Source organism: Tachypleus tridentatus, chromosome 12, assembly GCF_004210375.1.
Source record: "Tachypleus tridentatus isolate NWPU-2018 chromosome 12, ASM421037v1, whole genome shotgun sequence".
Taxonomy (NCBI): domain Eukaryota; kingdom Metazoa; phylum Arthropoda; class Merostomata; order Xiphosura; family Limulidae; genus Tachypleus; species Tachypleus tridentatus.
This window is the reverse complement of record NC_134836.1, coordinates 60897981-60922042: the sequence shown is the minus strand read 5'-3', so window position 1 is coordinate 60922042 and position 24062 is coordinate 60897981. Positions and strand designations below refer to the sequence as shown.

The 24062-nt window shown below is 31.8% G+C and overlaps 3 protein-coding genes across 6 annotated transcripts; 1 reads left to right on the top strand and 2 right to left on the bottom strand.

Annotated features, from left to right (window-relative positions):
• Nucleotides 1–663: 663 nt before the first annotated feature.
• On the bottom strand, nucleotides 664–5168 carry Pcd (pterin-4a-carbinolamine dehydratase). The gene is made up of 3 exons (XM_076469585.1): nucleotides 5011–5168; nucleotides 3838–3975; nucleotides 664–1516 (listed from the first exon to the last, which is right to left on the bottom strand). The coding sequence occupies exons 1-3, from the start codon at nucleotides 5116–5118 to the stop codon at nucleotides 1331–1333; spliced, it is 432 nt and encodes a 143-aa protein (XP_076325700.1). The 5' UTR covers nucleotides 5119–5168; the 3' UTR covers nucleotides 664–1330.
• A 1940-nt stretch (nucleotides 5169–7108) lies between these two features.
• On the top strand, nucleotides 7109–13986 carry pen-2 (presenilin enhancer, gamma-secretase subunit). 3 transcript variants are annotated; one of them, XM_076469588.1, is made up of 4 exons: nucleotides 7109–7342; nucleotides 8697–8801; nucleotides 10263–10348; nucleotides 10691–11389. In XM_076469588.1, the coding sequence occupies exons 1-4, from the start codon at nucleotides 7297–7299 to the stop codon at nucleotides 10796–10798; spliced, it is 345 nt and encodes a 114-aa protein (XP_076325703.1). In that variant the 5' UTR covers nucleotides 7109–7296; the 3' UTR covers nucleotides 10799–11389. The 3 variants fall into 3 exon arrangements, with proteins under 3 accessions (XP_076325703.1, XP_076325706.1, XP_076325705.1); XM_076469591.1 differs by lacking the exon at nucleotides 10691–11389 and adding an exon at nucleotides 12885–13986 and having other exon boundaries at nucleotides 7111–7342; XM_076469590.1 differs by lacking the exons at nucleotides 10263–10348; nucleotides 10691–11389 and adding an exon at nucleotides 12885–13986 and having other exon boundaries at nucleotides 7114–7342.
• A 1860-nt stretch (nucleotides 13987–15846) lies between these two features.
• Nucleotides 15847–19570, bottom strand: LOC143233393 (8.6 kDa transglutaminase substrate-like). Of its 2 annotated transcripts, none has more exons than XM_076469587.1 (4): nucleotides 19380–19570; nucleotides 18369–18441; nucleotides 16790–16916; nucleotides 15847–16053 (listed from the first exon to the last, which is right to left on the bottom strand). In XM_076469587.1, exons 2-4 carry the CDS (start codon nucleotides 18413–18415, stop codon nucleotides 15928–15930), a joined length of 300 nt encoding a protein of 99 aa, XP_076325702.1. In that variant the 5' UTR covers nucleotides 18416–18441; nucleotides 19380–19570; the 3' UTR covers nucleotides 15847–15927. The 2 variants fall into 2 exon arrangements, with proteins under 2 accessions (XP_076325702.1, XP_076325701.1); XM_076469586.1 differs by lacking the exon at nucleotides 19380–19570 and adding an exon at nucleotides 19238–19316.
• Nucleotides 19571–24062: the final 4492 nt, after the last annotated feature.

Here is a 24062-nt window from a genome sequence, read left to right as displayed (position 1 = left end):
AGGGATCATGTATTTTACACTGTACATGGATTTATTATAAAGCTACTGAGTCCTACTGCCACCGACTCCGATTTTAAATTATGGACCAAATTTATGACAGCCAGCCAAGTCTACCTCCAACCATCCTTGCTGAGAAATTGACTGTCACACTTATAAGGCATCAACAATTTTGAGTACGAAGAACATTTCGTTGTATTGCACAAATTCGAACCCGGTTCTTCAGCTTCGAAATCCAGAACTTTTCCACAGGACACAACAGCACCCTCTCTTATAGTACAAACTAAAATTGTCACCAAAGCAGTCGAGCTGGAACTATTCGTACAGTCTCAAACATTTATACGAAATATAACAACAAACAAGGACGTATATACAGAATAAACAAATAAAATGATCATTGTAAGAAAAATTTAAATTTCTGATGAAGCCCTAAAGTCTTGACTATTAAAGGTACTGTACTAATGTTTTATGTAATCCTCATATATATGCAGAAATAGAACCACCACGTCTTAGTGTCTATATTTGTTTCCCTTGTTTAAGATTGTCTGAATACAACCATCTAATTACTATTTGATTTAATTATTCAATAATCCTCTGGTTTTGAAACATTCATTTAGTACTCTAGCATGTATAAATGTAAATAAATGGATAATTTTATAGCCACATGAAATAAAAAAATAAAACTTTATTGTTCACAGACAAGGTACAGAATTTCAAGCAGGGTTATAGAGAAAAAACATATGCACACATAAAAACAAGCAAAATACCAAATACTATACAAAAGCTGTTTTAGAACTAGCAAGTTTTATTCAGAATATTTCAATACACTGATAATACTTATTTCATCAGGTAGCTTGGTCTTTTGAACATATCTCTTATAAGTGTAATGAAACACATTCACACAATTAAAATAAAATAACAGTAAACAAAAATACAGCTCATTTTATAATTCACTGTAAAAATAATTTCATACATCTTGTAAGATGTATTCAAATTAGAGTAAACATGCATATAAGAACAATAAAAAGTCTTAAGAAACAAATTTGCTGTAATCTTCTTGCAATATGTTAGCTTCATACAATATTAAATGTTGATTTAAAATACTTTGTTTAAAATGGAAGGAAATTGAATAAACCTAAAACTTCAACTTAAGAGAAAAATATTTTTTTTGCCTCAAACACAAGCAGATTAATTTCAAAGCTGTTTTTTCTCATTTCTGCTTTTATATCAGTACATGTTTTAAAGTGTACAACTTAAGTATTCTATATTAGTATAACACAAGGAATGTTCATGTCCAAGGTCCATACAGCAGTCATAAACAGCTCCAAGTCTATCACTTGTCTAATACAGAAGAGGCAGCCTTTTCAATAAAGTTAGCCAGTCGTACATCACGATCTGAGAGTCCATTCACATCATGTGAACTCAGTGTGATCTGAACTTTATTGTAAACATTAAACCATTCGGGATGATGGTCCATCTTCTCTGCCTGCATTGCTACTCTGGTCATAAAACCAAATGCCTGCAAGGTTTGCAATTAAATAAATGTCTACATTTCTTGTCAAACACAAAGCTACAAGCTCTTTACTCTTCTGTGAAATAACCCAGTAAAAATCATACACAGCCACCCTTAAATATAAACTTTAGTAAGAAAACTAATACATGAATAGTTTAGCAAGCTAATCTATACTTCTCATGAATACTTTAAGTAACAAAATACGTCAACGTAAACTGTTTTATACTTTGTTTAATTTTAACCATTTACCCATGATCAGATCTAGAACTTAAAATTTGGTATTCTAAAACTTCTTGTACCTTAAGAACACCCTCTTTGAATGAAATGTTCAAAAGCTAATATGAACTATCACACTTTTACAATGTGTGCTGTAAAACTACAGTTAAAGCCTGTTTTAGGCCACATATTACTACACTTTCACTTCAATAAAATCTCTATTAAACTCAATCTAAAATAGCATTGCTGGTGTGGGCTTCGTGTACTTAGGATTTTTCAAAAGGTTCCACACAGAAATAAGCAAAATAAATTACAATGGTAAGGGTTTCAGAGAGAGTACTTATTGAATTGCAAGGTGGCTAGACAAACCAGTGTACAAAGTTATTAATGAAGTCCAGTCAAACTTCAATTTATTACTAGTAATGTCTTTAAGAGTCAGTACTGGAGTCCATTATTTTATAATAACTGAGACAAGATAATTATAACTTCAGTCGTAAATTCTGCGAATTACATTAAACTCTTAGAGTACTTCTGACTGTGTCTAAACTGTTGAAGTACCACAGACTGATGTGGACTAATTGGTAAATTTAGACTAGTGGTTGGTAAGATATTTACATAGAGTAAAAACAAGGTAATACATATATTACATTTGTAATACATATTTAACACAAATGAAAAAACACTCAAAGTGGCTAAAGAAAAATGATATTGGCACAGTGGCAAATGTCTTTCAAGTCACTAAACCAGTTCTTTGTTTTCTAATATTAAACTTATGGAATTTTAATGTATTTATAGATATAATGATCACAGGTTATAAGGGTTAAAAACCTCTATGTAAATCACTAATAAAGCCTCACTTGGAATACTGTTCACAGTTTTAGTCTTTTATCTGGATAAAGATATTGACTTGTTAGAAAAGGTTCAGTAAATGGCAAGATGAATGATACCATATTGAAGGGTATCCTTACTGGGACAGATTAAGTAAGATCTCTGGAGAAATGAAGGGTAAGAAAAGTCTAAATGATGGGATAAAGCTCTTTAGTTTCTTTATACTGAATTCTGAGGACAACAGAGCTAAATGACAGTAGTTTGAGGTCAGGATAAGACAGTCTAGACAAGTTAAAAACTTTATTCTTTCCTTCTAAAGGGTGATTAGCTTATTAAATCAGTTGCCAACACCTTTAATAGGAAATACATGATTTCTTACTATTCTGAGATACCCTATCCAGTTACTGTTTGTTTCTTGTAGTTAGTTTTTGAGTTTCATACCATATTCACTTGAAATATTACATGGAATAAATTTAGTACAAATATTTTACAGCATTATGAATGGACGTTAAATTTTTCTCATATATATGAGATGGGGAACTGTTGGAAACTAAATATCAAAAACACACACTTAATGGTGAGATAGTTCAGTCATTGTTTAACTTCAGACTAGGACAAGCTTTTTAAAGTCTGATACCAACTCTCCTGACAGGTTTTTAAGGAGAGCATTACTTTAAAAAATATAAGACAGTTTTATATGGAACTTACAAGTTCCAGGTCATTTTTTAAAATTTTCTATGCACTTTTAAAGGAATAAATTACACAGAAAAGATGTTGTATTAAACGCTGTGCCATTTGCTTTATTAACATGTTTAGAACAGATGGGGAAGTGTATGTTTAACATCATTAGAAAGTGTAATGGATGGTAATGAGGGCTGTCACTAATGTAATGTTGATTAGTGATATGCTAACTGGAAAGTTAAGATATGAGAGTCCTGTCTTTCGATTTTTATTGTCTCTAATAAACATCCACTAAAGTACTGCACTAAGTATTTCCACAATAAAAATAATTAATAGCATGATTTAATTAATTATTATTAAATAATGAGCAGTTCAGAGAAACATTATTACAGTCTGCACTAGTTGTGAACACTTATGTTATTAACCACATCACCACTGAGTGAGTGTTTCAAATGTACTTATTTAAAGATAGTCACTGTTAAAAAGATAATTAAATAAAAACTTAACATAGCCATTCAATCCAGTATGTAAACCAAGACTAACATGTTTTCTCAGCATGCGACTTGTTTTTCGTCTTGAACATTTAACACGGCTACACTTACCTGATTAAAATTTTTAAACATAAACTCCTTATAGATTGCATCTCTTCCTTCAGTCAGAGCCCAGCCAGCTGACTTAAGTGGGGACAGGTGTGTCTGTCTTTCTTCATCAGTCAGCTTTGCTCTCTTTGCTTCAGTAGCCTGAAAACGTAAAGCTGTTTAGTGATTTTTGAGCACAAAACTTGGAAGTAAATATGATGTCGTGTATTAGAATATTCAATTTGCATAGTGACACAGTGTTTTATGATCACATACTGCTTACCAAAATTCAGCTGTCTTTAGAACAAGTATTGCTTTACAAAATTTACCTGTGTTTTAAGAACACATACTGCTTACCAAAATTCAGCTGTCTTTAGAACAAGTATTGCTTTACAAAATTTACCTGTGTTTTAAGAACACATACTGCTTACCAAAATTCAGCTGTCTTTAGAACAAGTATTGCTTTACAAAATTTACCTGTGTTTTAAGAACACATACTGCTTACCAAAATTCATTTCAGATTCCAAAATTTTAACTGAAAACCAATAATAACAAAACTTTGCTACTTGGTATGTTAACATTAATACAACTTAAGAAATATATTTGATTAATTTAGTGAAATTACTTGCAAAATTAGTATTCAAATCATTGTAAACAATGTATATTAATCTCCAATTTATTATGACAAAACTCATCTGCCAGTTATTTTTCCAACTCACTGTGTAATTTAAAACCAGCAACAAGACCTCAAAATAATCAGTAAAGTTAAGCAAGTTATTGACTATTTATTGACTTACATCACTGACGTAAACCACAAAATGTAAACATTTTAACACTAAACCCTAGGGTACCCCACTTACGACATTAATCTGCTTTGAGTGAACTCCATTTATAAAAAAAAAAGAACATTAAGTTTTTCCATCTAGACATTTTTTAAACCAGCTAACCAACTAATCACCTATAAAGATAATTCTTTATAAGCACCATCCATGCAAGAGGATATCAAAATATTCTTAAGACAAGATTTTCACATAGTGAAGTCATGTTGACTGTCCAACAAAACTTCAACCTTTGTTAAATAACTAAAGCATATTTTATCAGACATTAAAAACTCTCCCTGCACTAACATGAGGCTAACAGGCCTACAATTACCTGAACAAGGTTTTTATCACTTTTATTCGAGTATTTTATTCTTACCATTCTAAATTCTCTGACAAAAAGAGATTTCTGATTCAAAAATAAGCTGTACCAATGTCTCGTCCTTTCGTGACCTTCGCACAACCGTTTAACAAAAATCAACCTCATGGCCTTCGTTTACTACTTAAGCTAGTGTCATCTTTTGTCAAAAACGCTAACTTTAATTGAAATAAAATATTCAGACAAGAAACTAAAACTTATATAAGAAACAACTATTAATTTAAGTACACAAAATATACCCATACGGGTTTTATCTGAGTGTAATTGGCTTTGTATCTGTGTTTCCATTATTGATTGCATCCCAACTTTCAATAAGTTTAAAAAGTGAAAAATAGAAAGCAGCAGGAAAGAAGGATGTTTGTCAGAAAATAGTATACTACAAGTTTAAGACACGAAAAAAATGCCTTTGTAAATGGAAATTTTCTAAATTACTTTATTATCAATTTCATCACACTTACATAAAATAATGACATTAAAATATGTTTAACAGCGTGGATATGCAGTTTATTTGTTTTTGAATTTCGCGCAAAGCTACTCGAGGGCTATCTGCGCTTTACCTTTATTTGCAAAGTTTATTTTTTCATATGATGTTTTATTTTTTTCAATGGAACAGCTCTTTCATAATAATATTACTATAATTAAATTCAAAATATATGCTATTCTAAATAACGTTCCGTTAATCATGTTGATTCGTAGAATAGAAAATTCTGGTTAACTTCACTTTCTTGAGCCAGATATTTATCACGTCTTTTAACGTGCTTATAAATTCGTACGATGAATTGTTGGTTTTTTTTTTTGTTTTTTGAATTTTGCACAAAGCTACTCGAGGGCTATCTGCGCTAGCCGTCCCTATTTTAGCAGTGTAAGACTAGAGAGAAGGCAGCTAGTCATTACCACCCACTGCCAAATCTTGAGCTACTCTTTTACCAACGAATAGTGGGATTAACCGTCACATTATAACGCCCCACGGCTGGGAGGGCAAGCATGTTTGGTGCAACCGGGATTCAAACCCGCAACCCTCGGATTACAAGACAAACGCCTTAACACGCTTGGCCATGCCGGGCCCGGGGATATGCAACTGATGTAACAATGAAATATAATCTTGATTATATTTGTTGATTTTCGTTCAAAGATATCTAATATTTATAAGTTTGCTTTGTTTTTGAATTTCATGTAAAACTACACGAGGGCTATCTGCGCTACTCGTCCCTAATTTAACTCTTGGACAACTCTTTTATCAACGAATAAAGGGATTGACCGTCACATTATAACACCCCACGGCTGAAAGGGCGAGCATGTTTGGTGCGACTGGAATTTGAACCCGTGACCCTCAGATTACGAGTCAAGCGCCCTAACCGCCTGGCCATGCTGGGCCATATTTATAACGAGGAACGGAAGATTGCCAGATTTATTTCAAGTTTTATTCTAAGTACGTAGCTTGCTTTGATCGGAAGCTAATATTATTGTAAGCTCGTGATGACGAGAAACCCACTTGAAGTAAACAAATGTATCTCAAGACGGTTGTACAGGTATTAAAACTTTTATTAAAATAAAGAAGAGAAGAAAGTTTTAATACCCACACCAGTTGTCTCGGTATGCCCTCCTCTGTTGGCTTAGCGGCAAGTCAGTGGACTTGTAACGCTTAAAATCGAGGCTCGATACCTGCGGTTAGCACGACACAGACAGCACATTGTGCAACTTCTTCAGTGAAAAATTGTCTTCAAATGGTCTCAAAGGAGTCCCAGTGATACCTTTTATTGACCGTTGCAGAATGTATATATTTATTTTAAAATATTGGTTGACGAAACTTTAACTTTTACTTTTGCAAAAATATACATTTGCCATATTCAAGTAATTTTATTTTTCTAATAGTTTGATAAACTTGTAAAAAGTAGCTGCTTCACCAATAGTGAAGGAAGACACCTTATTATAGTTTAGGAGAGGAATAGATGAATTCTTGAAAAATAAATGTTTGGTTTAAAGTATATATTTTTATTTTTCCCCTAAATATTGATATGCCTTCAAAAAAACGACCTAATGATTCCTTATTGTTAGGATTTTATGCTAAATAAGAATACATATTAAAAACAATTAATTGTGATATAAACCATTTTAGGTGGCGCTTTTATTAACAAGAGAGAGAAGTAGTGTATTCTGCTGTCACTAATTGTTTATCCTGATAATAATTTGAAAGTACTATCCATATTAAATTTAACGAAAGCAAGATACTACGTTAATGTTAAGAACACCATTATCCTTTGGCTAAAATTATGGATCTTCGAAAAAATGAAAGATGAAGACAAACTTAACCTGTGCAGATGGTACTATAAAGGTTTGTGCTATACTTAATGATGTTAGTCTTAACATTAGATGTAGTATCTAGTATTTAAAACAATATCTGTCATTTGACATTTAATGTATTGCTGTGTCAGATTGTGTAAAGAAAAAAAAAAGAAGACTACTTAGTCTCATATTTGGGCTTCTGACTACAGATGCCCAGTGGCAACGTCAATATAATTTGCACTTGTATTATATTAATTGTAATTGACTGTGAAATAGGCAGCAACTGCCTATCAGTATTACTAGTGTTACTATTTGTAGGGATATATTGGGGATTATACTATCTACTGAAGTTATGCTGTTCAAATGTAGAAGATAATGTTCCAAAAATCTCTTTGTCTTCAGGATATGATATTTGAATTACTGATTTACAACTTGGAAGTTTTATAAATTGTTCATGATGCATTTCAAGTTGTAGTAAATCATCTCAGTAATAATACAGATTTAGAACCTAAAGTTTTGAGATACATTGACTAACAATAATACTATTTGTGATAATTGATATCTGCATTACTGCCCTGACAGTGCTTTTTTCTCTTAGTGCAGGTGATCAGTTCTTGAGAATTTCAGAGTTGAGTTAAATTGTAAAAAGATTCTGATCTAAACATATTTATGTCTTTAATTTTGAGATTGTGTGGAATGGTTTTCTTAGGGGATGGAAAATTGCTGTACCAAAAATGAAAAAGTTTTGATTGTAAAGTCAATAGAACAAGGTTTAGTGAACTGGTTCAAGAATAGTTGATTTGTAACATCAGAAATAAGCTCTGTGGAACCATTCAACAAATGATTTAAGAATTATTTTCAAACAAAGAAGAAGGGATGTGAGAATTTTCCCATGAAAATTAAGGTCAACTATCTAATCAATATCTCAAAATAAATTGGAAATAACTAAATAGGCTTTTAGTTTTAGTGAACTGGTTCAAGAATAGTTGATTTGTAACATCAGAGTTAAGTTCTGTGGAACCATTCAACAAATGATTTAAGAGTTATTTTCAAACCATAATTAAATGTACACATATTTCTCATAAGCTGCTGCTGCTCTTTAAAAAAAAAATATTTGAGAATGACATGTTAAATAATATTGGATGTTCATTTTGTTAACTTATTAAATAACATTTCATAAATATTCTTGTGCACTTTCTAATTTTACATTTATGGTGCAGTAAATGTATCATATCTGTTATGCGTATGTCATTTCTCCATTGACTCATATTTTCAATAAAGTAATCGTATTTGGTGAAATTAATATTGTTTAATGAACTCTTTAGTTCTGCTATTTAAAAGCTTTTTTTTCTTTTTACCATTCAGCTAAACTTTTAAGAATTGTATACATCTGTTCTTGATAGGTGGGTTTTGTTTTCTACCCTTCCTGTGGTTTTTAAACAGTGTATGGTTTTTCAGTGAAGCTTTCAGGAGACCACATTTTGAACAGCAAAAGGAGATCAAATCATGTTAGTATTATTTTGCACATTATTATTTGTACAATTTACATTTAACTTTAAGATAAGTAATAGTACCCTTCAAATTTAATAGTGGAAGTAGATATTATAGTTTTCCTGCTGTTTTATTTGAATTCTTTGTATATATAAGATTTATGTTTGAAATGCTTCTACTATGTTCTTATACAAGTTATAATGACACTTTCAGGTCTACATGTATAATGAACTATTGTGTATATATATCATCTGCTACCTACACAAGGGAGATTAAAAACTGGATGTTTTGCTGCTTAATTTTAATGTTCACTTCTTTTATGTTGTACAAACTGGGATGCCCGTACCCTGGACGGAAGTTATGTAAATTCATGATTAATGAAAGGTTATTTTAGGACATGAAAAGTTTCTTCTTCTTTACATATAATTTTAAAAAACTCCCATAAAAATAGCAAAACACAAAAAGTGAAACTGTAAATGTTAATCTCTTTCTTCATGGACCAACAAACCTTCATGCCATATTTGGTGAAGAGATATCAACAGGGAAAAGTAGTGGTAAAAAACAAAACACTCATAAAAACTGTAATCTGCAAAATTAAAAATTTGTATGAATATCTCTATGGACCTAATGAACCTCCACAACAATTTTGGTGAAGATCCATCCACACCCTGCAAAATATTTACATGGACATAAAACAGACATTATATAGGTTGTGACAGTGCATTGGATTTATGTGTGATGTATTCATGAGTTCATATCTGCATGCTGAGTATGAATAGGAATAACTTTCTCCATATGAAATATAGGTGAAACAAGAAAACCATGACCTCTACTGCAAATGTACATGCACACAGGATGAAAAGTTTCCAAAGTTGGGGTTTGCAGATCATGAAGTAAAAAAGTGTTTCCAGTACAATATAAGCTAGAGTTCCATTACATGTGTGTGTGTGTGTGTATTTAAATTATTTCTTAAAACATAATTTTCAAAACTGAAAAAAAATGCCAGTCTCTATTACTAGAATTGCCATTGCTTAGTGTCATGGAAATATCAACTCATCAACTTATTACCAATTCAGATTTGTTCTGGCTGGCATGGCCTAGTGGTTAATATGTTTGACATGCTTGTTGTTTCAGCCTTGGGATATTAGAATATGGTGGTCAATCCAAGTGTCCATTGGTAAAAGAGTAGCCCAAGAATTGACTTTGGATAATGCAGATAGACCTTTTATGTAGTTTTTCACAAAATCAAAAACAAAACAAACTTTGTTCAATTTAATCATTTAAGTGTTTTTAACTATTCAGTATCTAAGTAAAATATTTTTTGATTAATTCAGTTTGTTCAGCTTTGGACTGGGAAGGCCTAATAATTATGGAGGCTTCCTTGTGATTCCAAGGTCTTGGGTTAGATTCCTGTTGCCACCAGATATACTCTCCCTTTCAACATGGTATTGATGTATTGAACAATTTGTGTTTTTCAGTCATGGTGGTGTTAGTAACAGAACAGCTGCACCCACTTCCAGCTACTGGTTTAATTAATATCTTACCAACAAATGCTTTCACTACTGTAAGTTCTATGTTATAAATTTCATAGGTCAAGTTTTTAAAAATCCTCAATTTTTCCCTTGTGTAAGAATTGTGACATTTGCTCTTAGGTATGCCCTCAAACGTGTGTGTGTGTGTATATATACATAAAGGTAATATAGATAGTTATTTTGTATCTAAGTTACTTCACAACGGTGATAAATATATTTATTTTCTTAGTAATTAATAGAGTGAAAACTTTTATAGTTATAATTACCCTTTGTTTACATAATATACAGAATCTGAGAAATTATTACAAAATATTTTGATATAATTTATGTTAGGATTGGTGTAATAAAACTTTTTTTTTTGTTTTTATTCACAGAACTCTTGGATAGCATTAGGGGTAACATTTTCTATACGAGATATTTTGCTCTGTTCCATAGCATCTCAAGTACATGTTTCACCACTTGCACAACTCACTACAAATTAAAATCTGAAGTTAATAATTTTTCATGGCAACAATTATACAATGGAAAGGAAAAAAAAGGTTCTTAATATTTTTTGCTTTAATTTTTAATGTATTTTATTTTGTTTGTAACATTACTTCAATGATTACAATCAGTCTGACATAGTATGAATAAACAATGCAGAAAATTTCCCAATTCTAAGTTTAAATGATAAACAACTCACTTTACATGTGTATATCCAGCAGAGTGGTAAATTTGGTCTTAGAGTTTTTATTACTCATCTTGTGTAGTTTCATGTCAAGCTGATGATGTGAATTACATGGCTGCTATAAAGTTAAAGCCACTATAATAGATGACTCTCATGTCAGTGGAACACTAAACATGTTTTAAAATTGAACTGTTACATTATTTAGTAAGTATTTGTTGGACACTTCTGATACCAACAATGATGGTTATTTTAATTTCATTAAGTATTTGGGTATTATATTTTATATTTGTACACACACTGCTGGCCAAAATCTAAAAAAATATGCATTTTTCGTTGTTAGACTCGACCACTTATTTGAGTAGAGCTTCAAAGGAGGAAAATAAGAAAAGGGAAAATAAAAATAAAAGACCTTTTTAGCATTTAATAGGGAAAATGTAAACACTATGAAATTAGCCTAAATACTAGCTGGTCAAAAGTTTAAGACCATACTGAAATGAAGTGCTAACCAGTAAACATTTAATGAAATTTAGTCATTTGTGTTCAAGCATTAGCGTTGTCAACATCTCTCACTGACATCTCCTGTGTTATATTGGGTAAAAACATGGCAAAGACTAAAAAGTTGACAGAGTTTGAATGTGGCAGAATTGTTGAGCTGCAAAAGCAAGGTCTCTCTCAATGTGCTATCGCTGGTGAGATTGGGCGTAGTAAAACTGCTGTTGCAAATTTCTTAAAATACCCTCAGGGATACAGAACAAGAATTTCAAGTGGTCGGCCCAAGAAAATTTTGCTGGCATTGAGCAGGAGGATTCCATGGGTTGTCCGGCAAGACACCAGCCAATTGTCGAACCAGATTAAGGCCCTTATGGATGCAGAATGCAGCTCAAGAGCAATAAGACGGCATCTACAAGAGAAAGGCTTTAAAAATTGTAAACGTCTTCAAAGGCCACGCCTCCTTCCTCACCACAAAACAGCTCGGTTAAACCTTGCTGAGAAGCACCAAACATGGGACGTAGAAAAGTGGAAGAAGGTTTTGTTCTCTTATGAGAAACAATTTAACCTGGATGGTTCAGATGGCTTCCAATGTTACTGGCACGATAAGGATATCCCACCGAAGACATTTTATACACGACACAGTGGAATAGGTTCCATCATGATCTGGGGTGCTTTCTACTTCCATGGGACAAGAAGCTTCAGGTTATATAGGGGCTTCAAACAGCAGCTGGCTACATTGGTATATTGGAGAGAGCATCTTTATTGACTGAATGCCCTCGCTTGTGTAGAAAAGACTGGATCTCTCAGCAGGACAATGCTGCAATCCACAATGCCTGCAGGACAAAAGACTTTTTCATGGCAAATAATGTGATTCTTTTGGACCATCCAGCATGTTTGCCCAAATTGAACTCTATTGAAAATATTTGGGAGTGGATGGCAAGGGAAGTCTATAGAAATGGACATCAATTCCAAACAGTGCATGATCTTTATGAAGTAATCTTCATTACTTGGAATAACATTCCAACCAGCCTTCTGCAGACACTTATATCGACCATGCCAAAGCAAATGTTTGAAGTTATTAGCAATGATGGCTGTGCAACTCACTATTGAGACCTCTTGTTGGGGATTTCCTACCCTGTTTAGGACTTCTTTATGGTATGGTCTTAAACTTTTAACCAGCTAGTATGTAGGCTAATTTCATAGTGTTCACATTTTCCCTATTAAATGTTTAAACAGTTTATTTTTATTTTCCCTTTTCTCAGTTTCATCTTTCGAAGCTTTACTCAAATAAGTGGTTGAGTCTAACAATTCAAAATGCATATTTTTTTCTTTATGTTCAATGGCCTTAAGATTTTGGCAAGCAGTGTATATAGTTTAGCAGACCTTTCTAATTACTGTTTTGTTAACAGATGTTATTAGGTCAGCTGTTGGGGCACTTCTGTGGATAATGATACTTGTTGCCTGGATTGTGCTGTTCCAGTTGAAAAGAGCAGAGTGGGGAGAATTTGCAGACAAAATTTCCTTTATTATCCCAACAGGAATTCCATAATTTTTATTAAAATATTAACTTCTCATGTATACATCAAATTTTAAGTTTTCTTTAACAAAAAAAGACATTTTAAAATGTATATCAATTTTTCATTGTGAAAACTTTAGTGAAATAGGAATAAATTATTTTTCTGTGAATTTTTATCTCTTGTATTTGTAAGAATAACTAAAATTTCAGTGATTTATGAAAACCCAATAATTTATAAAGTAATTGTTAGGATAAAAATCAGATATTGTTTCTTTGATTTTAAGGCATTTCTGCACACATAACAAATTATATTCAATATTTCTTTGTGTTTTTCACTATTATTTTTTTAACTTTAGAAACTCCATTGTCTAAATAATACAACTTGTACAAACAGTCTCTGGATAAGTAAGATAATGTACAATACAACCCTATTAGGGTTCCAGACTTTGATGACATGTGCATGTTTCTCTTGAGAGTATCGCCAACTAAAATTGTAATGATAATTTTACATACAAAATCATTCAGTTCTATATTATAGCATTAACTTACATATAAACCATCCATAGACTTGTGAAGTTTCATTTGTTTGTTTTCAGTTCAAGCTATATATCATGTTTAAAAGGTTTATAAAGTGTGACATCAGTGTATGTACTGTTACATCCTGTTTAATCCTGAAACATGTACAGTTTTTAACAGGAAGGCTTTTTTTATGCACACAATTGATGGTGTTTAAGAAAAAATTCTTAGGACTAAATCCTTCATTTGTTCATAAGATGAGACTTTTAAATAAAAAATTCCAATAAAACATAATTAACTTTATATATTTATAGAATTTTTAGTGTGTGTTACTTCACCATGTAGTAACTTAAGTTAATTATATCCAATCTTTAAACTTGTAGAAATTTTGTGTATCAATAAATTTTTTTACTTCTTGATGAACAAGATATGTTTCAATAAATGTAACTAGTTTTGCATTAAAAAATACTGAAAGTAGATCTGTCTTTGTTGGTTTATTCTTTGTCAAATTTTGTTACTGAATTTTGTATGAAAAGAGTTATTCTACATAACCTATTGCTCTGGCTTCTGAATATTTAATAACATCTGTGAAAGAATGTCTCCTACTCTCAGGTATATTAATAAGTATCATAACACAGATTCACACAAACTGTATAACATAATGTATACCATGTACATTAAGTGATTGCTCTATGGTTGTCATTTGCACTTTAATGAAAGTAACCTGCAAATAATATGAAAATCATTACTGTTTATGGTTTACAGAATAGACAAAATGTATTATGATAATATGAAAATCATTACTGTTTATGGTTTACAGAATAGACAAAATGTATTATGATAAACTATCGATGACTGCAGTTGGTTAACAGTAGTTTATACAAATATACAATAATGATTTAAGTTCATGACAAGCACTTGTGTGTACTTTCTTACTTCAAAAGAACAGCAAATTTGTATTTACTTTTATATAAAGGCTTAATCTAACTAAATTGTAACAAGCTTTTATATACTTCAGGCCATTTTCTGTAAATCTGTTATATGAAACTACTAATAAAATTCACTTTTGTATATCTTGAACTTTTGGATATAGAGTATATTAATGGCTTTTTAATAAGAGAAACAAACATTATTAATGGCTTTTTAATAAGAGAAACAAACATATCTAATAACATTGGTAGTAAAGCATAAAAAAGTAAATTATAGTTAAAGTAATATTGAATGTTCAACTACCTAGACCATACTTTGTAATCTTTGTTTTCATGAAGCAACACTGCTGAGATATTACCCTGAACAACCATGCATTTCAAGGAAAGTAAAGACAACAAAAGACCTGTTGACCCACCTAGGTCATCCCATTAACTTAATCTCAGATACAAACTTTTATCAAGTCTTCCCTTAAACTACCTAAAATTTACTGCATCTATCAAATACAAAGTCAATCCATTCTATAGCCCAACCACACTATGAGCAAAATAAAACTTAGCTGAAGATGACATTTATCCTGCTTAAGTTTATGTTTTTGTCTGTCAGTTCTACAATTGTCAAGTATGAAAAATATATCCATTTCCACCGTCGTCTGTATTAATAATTAACATGTCAGTCCCTTTAACTTTTATTTTCTTTTAGAAAGAAAATTTTGAAATATTTTAATGTGTCCTTCTATGACCTTTCCATCTCAGATTTCACCCTTTTAAACCTTTCCAACAATTCAATGTAATTTCATGGTAGGATACTCAAGACTGAAGAGAATGCTACAACTGTGGCCTAATCAGTAACATGTACAATGAAAGTTTTGGTTATTTTAGACTTGTGTTCAATATTTCTGCAAATAAACTTAAGATTATATTTAATGCTAGTCACAACATACTACTGTAATCTGAGAGTCAAACCCTCATCCCACCAACTGTGCTTGTTCTTTTATCCATGGGAGCATTAAAAAGCATTGATCAATTCCATTATTTGTTGGTAAAAGAATAGTTCAAGTTTTGGTGTTTCGTAGTGATGACTAGCTGGTCAAATTGGAGATGTGTAGTACAGATAGTCCTCGTGTAGTTTTACTCAAAATTCAAAACAAATACACTACTTTGATGATGTAAGAGAGTAATTAACCAGAACGTGTATTACATTTCATTCACAAAAACAGCATTTTATACACGCAGTTACTGTATGTTAGTCAAACTGATTTTCAATTAAGTACTTATTTTCACTAGTTTATTTATTATGTTGAAAAACAAACTAACGTTTTCTCATTTGTCTAGTACAAATTATAAAGCACTGGTATTGTTCGATTTTCGTATGTCACTAGGTTAGTTATTAAACAATTCAAACTAAACACACAATGCGTTGACTGATTTATTTTGCTGCAAATATTGGAAATATATTTAATATGAAAAATTAATTTACGGGCATTTTCTTTTTCACTGGCACACGCTTGAAACTTTTCCTGTCTGAACGTCTACAAAAGAGGCCCCTAATGGTGGTCTGCACACCTGTTTGCCTTCACAGCGTTGGCCGGATAAGAGGTTGCATTTCTGTCCTGAGCACTGTAATACGATAAAAATTGTAAAAAAAAAATAAATAAATAAATAACTTTATACTTATGGTTAAACTTTCAGTGCAGATACATTTTTTTTTAGAATTTAATACACTAGCGTTAATACTTATAGGGGTACAGCAACACATCTGTAGATTATAACGCTAAATATCAGCATTCGCTACCTGAGGTGGCGACACCACAGATAATCCATTGGGATATTGTGCTTAACTACAATCAAACTAATTTTATTAATATTAAAAATACAATTTTCTCTTAGAAAAGTGAGTACGATATTAATTGTTATAGTACATTTTAACAATAGGTCATAATTAACAGCAAATAAGATAAAAGTGTTTGCAATTTCGTATAACGTACATATACTGACGACATTATATCTTAATGAAGGAAGAGCTTCAGATTATCAAATGCATAAACCAAGCCTAACACTTGAAACGAAAAATAACACAACTACTGATTACCAAGGTGATTATACAGTAATTGGAACAATATTGGAAATGAAAGGCTGATATTTAGATAATATATAATCGTTACCACATTCTCTGCAGCAGTATGAGATAACCACTGTTTGCTTAAATATCAGTATAAAACTACAATATAATATATCAATCTCTTTGATATATTTGAGCACGTTTTCTAAACGACAATTTTAAAATAAATCACAGATCAGGTATTTCAGTTTACTTACACAACATGGTTTTATTAATGTAAAGAGATAAACTTACAGCGATGCAGAAGTCGCAACATCCACATTCATCCTTGTAAGTACCGCATGGACAGTTACTGCCATCTACTGGACATGAATGCTTTTCACACGGACCTTCACAGTGCATGGGGCTGGTGCTTGTTGCTCTGTTAATGAAATACGAGATACTTTGAAATCAAAAGAGGTCGATTAAAAGCTAAAAACCGGTTTTCGATACCCGTTGTGTTTACAGCACAGAGAGCCAATTACATAGCTATGTGCTTAGCAACAAACAAACTCATGAACGCTTTTAAACTTGTTTTGGTATTAATTTAAAAATTCAAAATAGGCTAAAAAATAACACTTTGGATCTAAGCTCTTGTATTAGATCCTAATTTACAACTGAATCTGATAAATTTTGAATCACATTGGTGTGATAGTTTTATATAAGTATCTATATATCTTTCATTAAAATGCATATTTTATGGTTTTCACCATTTATGGCATAACCTGGTTTTACTTGTCTGTCCTATATATATTTTATACTGTATTTTTTGACTTGCTGACATACCGTTTAATTTCACACTTTCATTTGCATTATATATTACTTTTATAAAGATGTTTGTTATTCGCAAACAAATAAAAATGCTTACACATACGCATGTATTTACTATTTGATATCGTTTTGTTGCTTTACGACCGAGGGTACTCGAGGGTAATCCGCGCTAGCCATCTAAAATGTCTAAGTACAAGACCAGAGGGAAGGCAGATAGTCAACACAACCCCCCGCTGTTTCGTGGGTTACTTTAATCAAATGCTGTGATGTGACTGCCACACTTATAACGTACCAATGGCCTCAAAGTACAGAATTTCTTTCTCTCTCTCTCTGATGATAGTCGCCCCCCGCTAGTACAGCGGTATGTCTCCGGATTTACAACGCTAAAATGAGGGGGTTCGATTCCCCTCGGTGGGCTGAGCAGATAGCACTTTGTGGCTTTGCTATACTAAAAACACACAAACACACTGATGATAGTTGTTCGTGAACTTTCGGTCTACAGTTCGGCACATTAACCATTTACTTTTTCAAAATGTGATAACATATTGCTTATTCCGGGTAAAATAAGAAATATAAATTTGTAAATAAATTTGTTTTTCACTTCTTTGCTCGAAGTCTATAAACTAATTTTCTTTAAATGATTTTTAATCATTCTAAGAACCAAGATTTATTCATCCGTTTCCAAAGCTCTGTCCTCTGTGGCTCAGTGGTAAGACTGAAGGCTTATAACACTAAAAATCGGCTTTCGATACTTGTGGTGGGCAGAGCACAGGTAGTTCATTGCGTAGTTTTGTGCTTAATAACAAACCAGAAGTCGAGGCTCCCTGGTGGCTCAGAGGTAAGCTTCACAGCTTATAAAGCTAAAATTCGAGAATTGATACCCGAAGTGGGCTCAGTACAAAAAGCCAATCGTGAAGCTCTGCGCCTAATAGCAAAACGAAACGTTCTCGAACATTTCACATGCCCTTTAATATGATCTTACATTACAGGTTAAACAAAAATAATATTTACATAAGTTGTTTTTCTACATCTGTTAAGATTAGTAGATATCATTATAACTTACCCATAAACCAGTAGAGTTAGCAGTAGGACCACACATATCAGCTTCATCACGATTCGTTGTCTAAAAGGGTTATCTACAAAACAGACATCATATTTTGTTCGAGAATTTCACCCTTGAATATCAGAAGATATTTTACTAAAAAATATCACTGAACGCGTATTATATGCAACTTGTCGTTTTGCGTTATTAAAGACATAATCATTATTCACTGAAGGGTTTAACTCAGTTCTTATAGTGAACCACCCATACCCCCCCCCAAAAAAAAAAACAAAAAAAAACACGTGAAGACAATTTATCAAGCTGTATTATATACCACCATAAGCATGTAACATTACCGTTGCTAACACCACTGAAAAATGTTCAGTATGGAAACATTATTTTCAACTCTACCGATTTGAAAACAAATTTCACTCTCCATTTGTATTTAATTTTTGCTTGTTGTCAGTATTAAAAATAAAACAATGACAGAAAGATTACGATGTGCAGGTCTAATTCTTCATAAAGGAATATAACAGTAGTCAAAGATCAAAGTAAAAACTATGTAAGTAGACAAATATAAATGTATATACTTATGGTTACTTTACTATATTGCTCAGGGAAAATATAATAGAAAGATACAACTAATTAATTTATTTACTCCCGAAATGCTGAGTACACTTATTTTGAAAACAACCTGAAAAAAATCCATAAAATTAATTATACATTGTTCAATCTTTGAATCCTGAGATACATAATACGTATTTACCTCGGTAAACAACTCTAACAATGAATGACTTGGAAATTAAGTATACAACATATTCACGTTCATTTAGATACGTTGAAACAATATAGTAGTTGGTAAAAATATTTTGGAATAATATAAACCTTACATTTAAGAACTTCACACCATGTTAGTTTATTTGAAAACAATATATTCTTAGTTTGCATTCCCATTAGTTGTTCTTAGTTAATAATAAAAATTCGGCATTAGCTAAGCCTAAAATAACATAATTCGTACAAACAACTTCTCACCTTTCGTATCTTTTGTAATAATTCTGTGCTGTAAACAGCTGTCGTTTACAAGAACCTTCGTTATCAGTTAATGAGTACAGGTACAAGATGCTTTGTTCACATGGAAACTTTATCGAAGTACGTTATGAAATCCAGTGTCATAATAATCTATAATTATTTATACGTTTTGTCTGAATTATAATGTCAGTTACGTTACACAATAGCGAGTGTTGATTATTACGTTTGTATAAGGTTAACAAATGATGGGTTTTAATTCGGTTAAACAAGTCACGATTGTTTCTGAACCTGAGAAACATATGATTTAACTTAATATTTCATATAATTTTTACTTTGTAGTTTATTTGTTCTTCTTAAAAGATTATTTTAAAACAATAATCCTATTCTACATTTTGAGAACATTAATTATTATTTGTGTCATAAACGTTTATCAAAGGATTAAAATTAATAACTTATAAAATTAAAATAATTCGCGTGGCTTTAATTTCTTGAAATATACAAACAGTTTAATTTTAACAATTTAACATTTCTCTTTGCTACATAATGTTAACAAGTTCATACATTTAATATTTTTTGTTTGTCACATAATGTTTACAAGTTCACATATATAACATTTGGCATATAATGCTTAAAAGTTCACATATTTAACATTTCTTTTTGCCACATAATTTTCACAAGTTCACACATTTAACATTAATCTTTGCCACGTAATGTTTATAAGTTCTGACACATTTAACATTTTGCCTTATAATGCTTACAAGTTCACATATTTGACATTTCTCTTTGCCACATAATGTTTACAAGTTCATATATTTAACATTTCTGTTTGTCACATAATGTTCACAAGTTCACACATTTAACATTTCTTTTCACCACATGATGTTCACAAGTTCATATATTTGACATTTCTCTTTGCCACATAATGTTTACAAGTTCATATATTTAACATTTCTCTTTGCCACATAATGTTTACAAGTTCACACATTTAACATTTCTTTTTACCACATAATGGTTACAAGTTCACATATTTAGCATTTCTTTTCACCACATAATGTTTACAAGTTCACATATTTAGCATTTCTTTTCACCACATAATGTTTACAAGTTTATGTATTTAACATTTCTGTTTGTCACATAATGTTCACACATTTAACATATCTTTTCACCACATAATGTTTACAAGTTCACACATAATATTAACTATCTGGTTTCATTGTCAAGTTTTTAAGGGTGTGAAGAGTTCATAATTTTGGTTGAGGTGTATAGACTTGTGTAATTACAGAATAATTATTGTAAGCTGCGTTTTAAAGGTTTACTTTAAAAACAAGAATATTTATAAGTTAATACAACATTTCCTACTCCTAATTTTAATTTTTAATAACAGTTATATATTGTTTGTTGGTACCTACATTTAAAAATTTGATTGATTTTGAAAACATTGCAATATCCATCTAATGATACACCCCATATACACTTACAAACCTGAATAACTATAAAGTTTATTTAAGATTAAATACTTACTCGATTGCTTTAATTTGAAATACTTCTTGGTAAAATGTACCTTTCAAAATTTAACTGGTAATTTGATGTTACTTACATTGAACAGTTCGATTATAATGTACATTAACAAGAGTTTGTGGCTATGGAGATTTTACAGTTTATATAGAATTAGTATTACTTGGATGGTGTTATTGAATAGTGATCATGAGTGCTTTTGTTTAGATGTTAAGTGTTAACTGGTTTGTTCAAACCAAAAATTTTTATATGGATTTCTGTTTTAGAGGAACGTAATATTAACTAACACAATCCAGGATGGTTGATTAAATACGGCCTACATTCTTAAGAATGCAAACATAAGAAACAAAGAAACCAAAGTTAACAAACGAAAAATTAAAGAAATTCTCCTAACACAAAAACTTAAATCCACATAGGCCCAAGGAACACGTTAATATCTATGCTAATTATTCCTTCATGTTAACTACCGTATAATAGATTATACCCCCTACAGTATCACATCTATTACTACTGTCGCCTCCACAATTAATGTTCAACATTCCTGAACACGGATTTTCTTGTACAATGTGTTAAAATTGTTGTGAGAACGAGACTCGGAATTTTAACGAATAAACAAACATTTTTTTTCATTCATTCTACCCATATTACAGCTATAAGTCATCAGGCGGTTAAATATATTGAGATCCACACACAAGTATAGCTTATCAAACCATATGTCATCAGGCGGTTAAATATATTGAGATCCACACACAAGTGTAGTTTATCAAACTATATGCCATCAGGTGGTTAAATATATTGAGATCCACACACAAGTATAGCTTATCAAACCATATGTCATCAGGCGGTTAAATATATTGAGATCCACACACAAGTATAGCTTATCAAACCACATGTCATCAGGCAGTTAAATATATTGAGATCCACACACAAGTATAGCTTATCAAACCACATGTCATCAGGCGGTTAAATATATTGAGATCCACACACAAGTATAGCTTATCAAACCACATGTCTTCAGGTGGTTAAATATATTGAGATCCACACACAAGTATAGCTTATCAAACCATATGTCATCAGGCAGTTAAATATATTGAGATCTACACACAAGTATAGCTTATCAAACCACATGTCATCAGGCGGTTAAATATATTGAGATCCACACACAAGTATAGCTTATCAAACCACATGCCATCAGATGGTTAAATATATTGAGATCCACACACAAGTATAGCTTATCAAACCACATGCCATCAGATGGTTAAATATATTGAGATCCACACACAAGTATAGCTTATCAAACCACATGCCATCAGATGGTTAAATATATTGAGATCCACACACAAGTATAGCTTATCAAACCACATGTCATCAGGCGGTTAAATATATTGAGATCCACACACAAGTATAGCTTATCAAACCACATGCCATCAGATGGTTAAATATATTGAGATCCACACACAAGTATAGCTTATCAAACCACATGCCATCAGATGGTTAAATATATTGAGATCCACACACAAGTATAGCTTATCAAACCATAAGTCATCAGGCAGTTAAATATATTGAGATCCACACACAAGTATAGCTTATCAAACCACATATCATCAGGCAGTTAAATATATTGAGATCCACACACAAGTATAGCTTATCAAACCACATGTCATCAGGCAGTTAAATATATTGAGATCCACACACAAGTATAGCTTATCAAACCACATGTCATCAGGCGGTTAAATATATTGAGATCCACACACAAGTTTAGCTTATCAAACCACATGTCTTCAGGTGGTTAAATATATTGAGATCCACACACAAGTATAGCTTATCAAACCACATGTCATCAGGCGGTTAAATATATTGAGATCCACACACAAGTATAGCTTATCAAACCACATGTCATCAGGCGGTTAAATATATTGAGATCCACACACAAGTATAGCTTATCAAACCACATGTCATCAGGCAGTTAAATATATTGAGATCCACACACAAGTATAGCTTATCAAACCACATGTCATCAGGCGGTTAAATATATTGAGATCCACACACAAGTATAGCTTATCAAACCACATGTCTTCAGGTGGTTAAATATATTGAGATCCACACACAAGTATAGCTTATCAAACCACATGTCTTCAGGTGGTTAAATATATTGAGATCCACACACAAGTATAGCTTATCAAACCACATGCCATCAGATGGTTAAATATATTGAGATCCACACACAAGTATAGCTTATCAAACCACATATCATCAGGCAGTTAAATATATTGAGATCCACACACAAGTATAGCTTATCAAACCACATGTCATCAGGCAGTTAAATATATTGAGATCCACACACAAGTATAGCTTATCAAACCACATGCCATCAGATGGTTAAATATATTGAGATCCACACACAAGTATAGCTTATCAAACCATAAGTCATCAGGCAGTTAAATATATTGAGATCCACACACAAGTATAGCTTATCAAACCACATGCCATCAGATGGTTAAATATATTGAGATCCACACACAAGTATAGCTTATCAAACCACATGTCATCAGGCAGTTAAATATATTGAGATCCACACACAAGTATAGCTTATCAAACCACATGCCATCAGATGGTTAAATATATTGAGATCCACACACAAGTATAGCTTATTAAACCACATGTCATCAAGTGGTTAAATATATTGAGATCCACACACAAGTATAGCTTATCAAACCACATGCCATCAGATGGTTAAATATATTGAGATCCACACACAAGTATAGCTTATCAAACCACATGTCATCAGGCAGTTAAATATATTGAGATCCACACACAAGTATAGCTTATCAAACCACATGTCATCAGGCGGTTAAATATATTGAGATCCACACACAAGTATAGCTTATCAAACCACATGCCATCAGATGGTTAAATATATTGAGATCCACACACAAGTATAGCTTATCAAACCACATGTCATCAGGCGGTTAAATATATTGAGATCCACACACAAGTATAGCTTATCAAACCACATGCCATCAGATGGTTAAATATATTGAGATCCACACACAAGTATAGCTTATCAAACCACATATCATCAGGCAGTTAAATATATTGAGATCCACACACAAGTATAGCTTATCAAACCACATGTCATCAGGCAGTTAAATATATTGAGATCCACACACA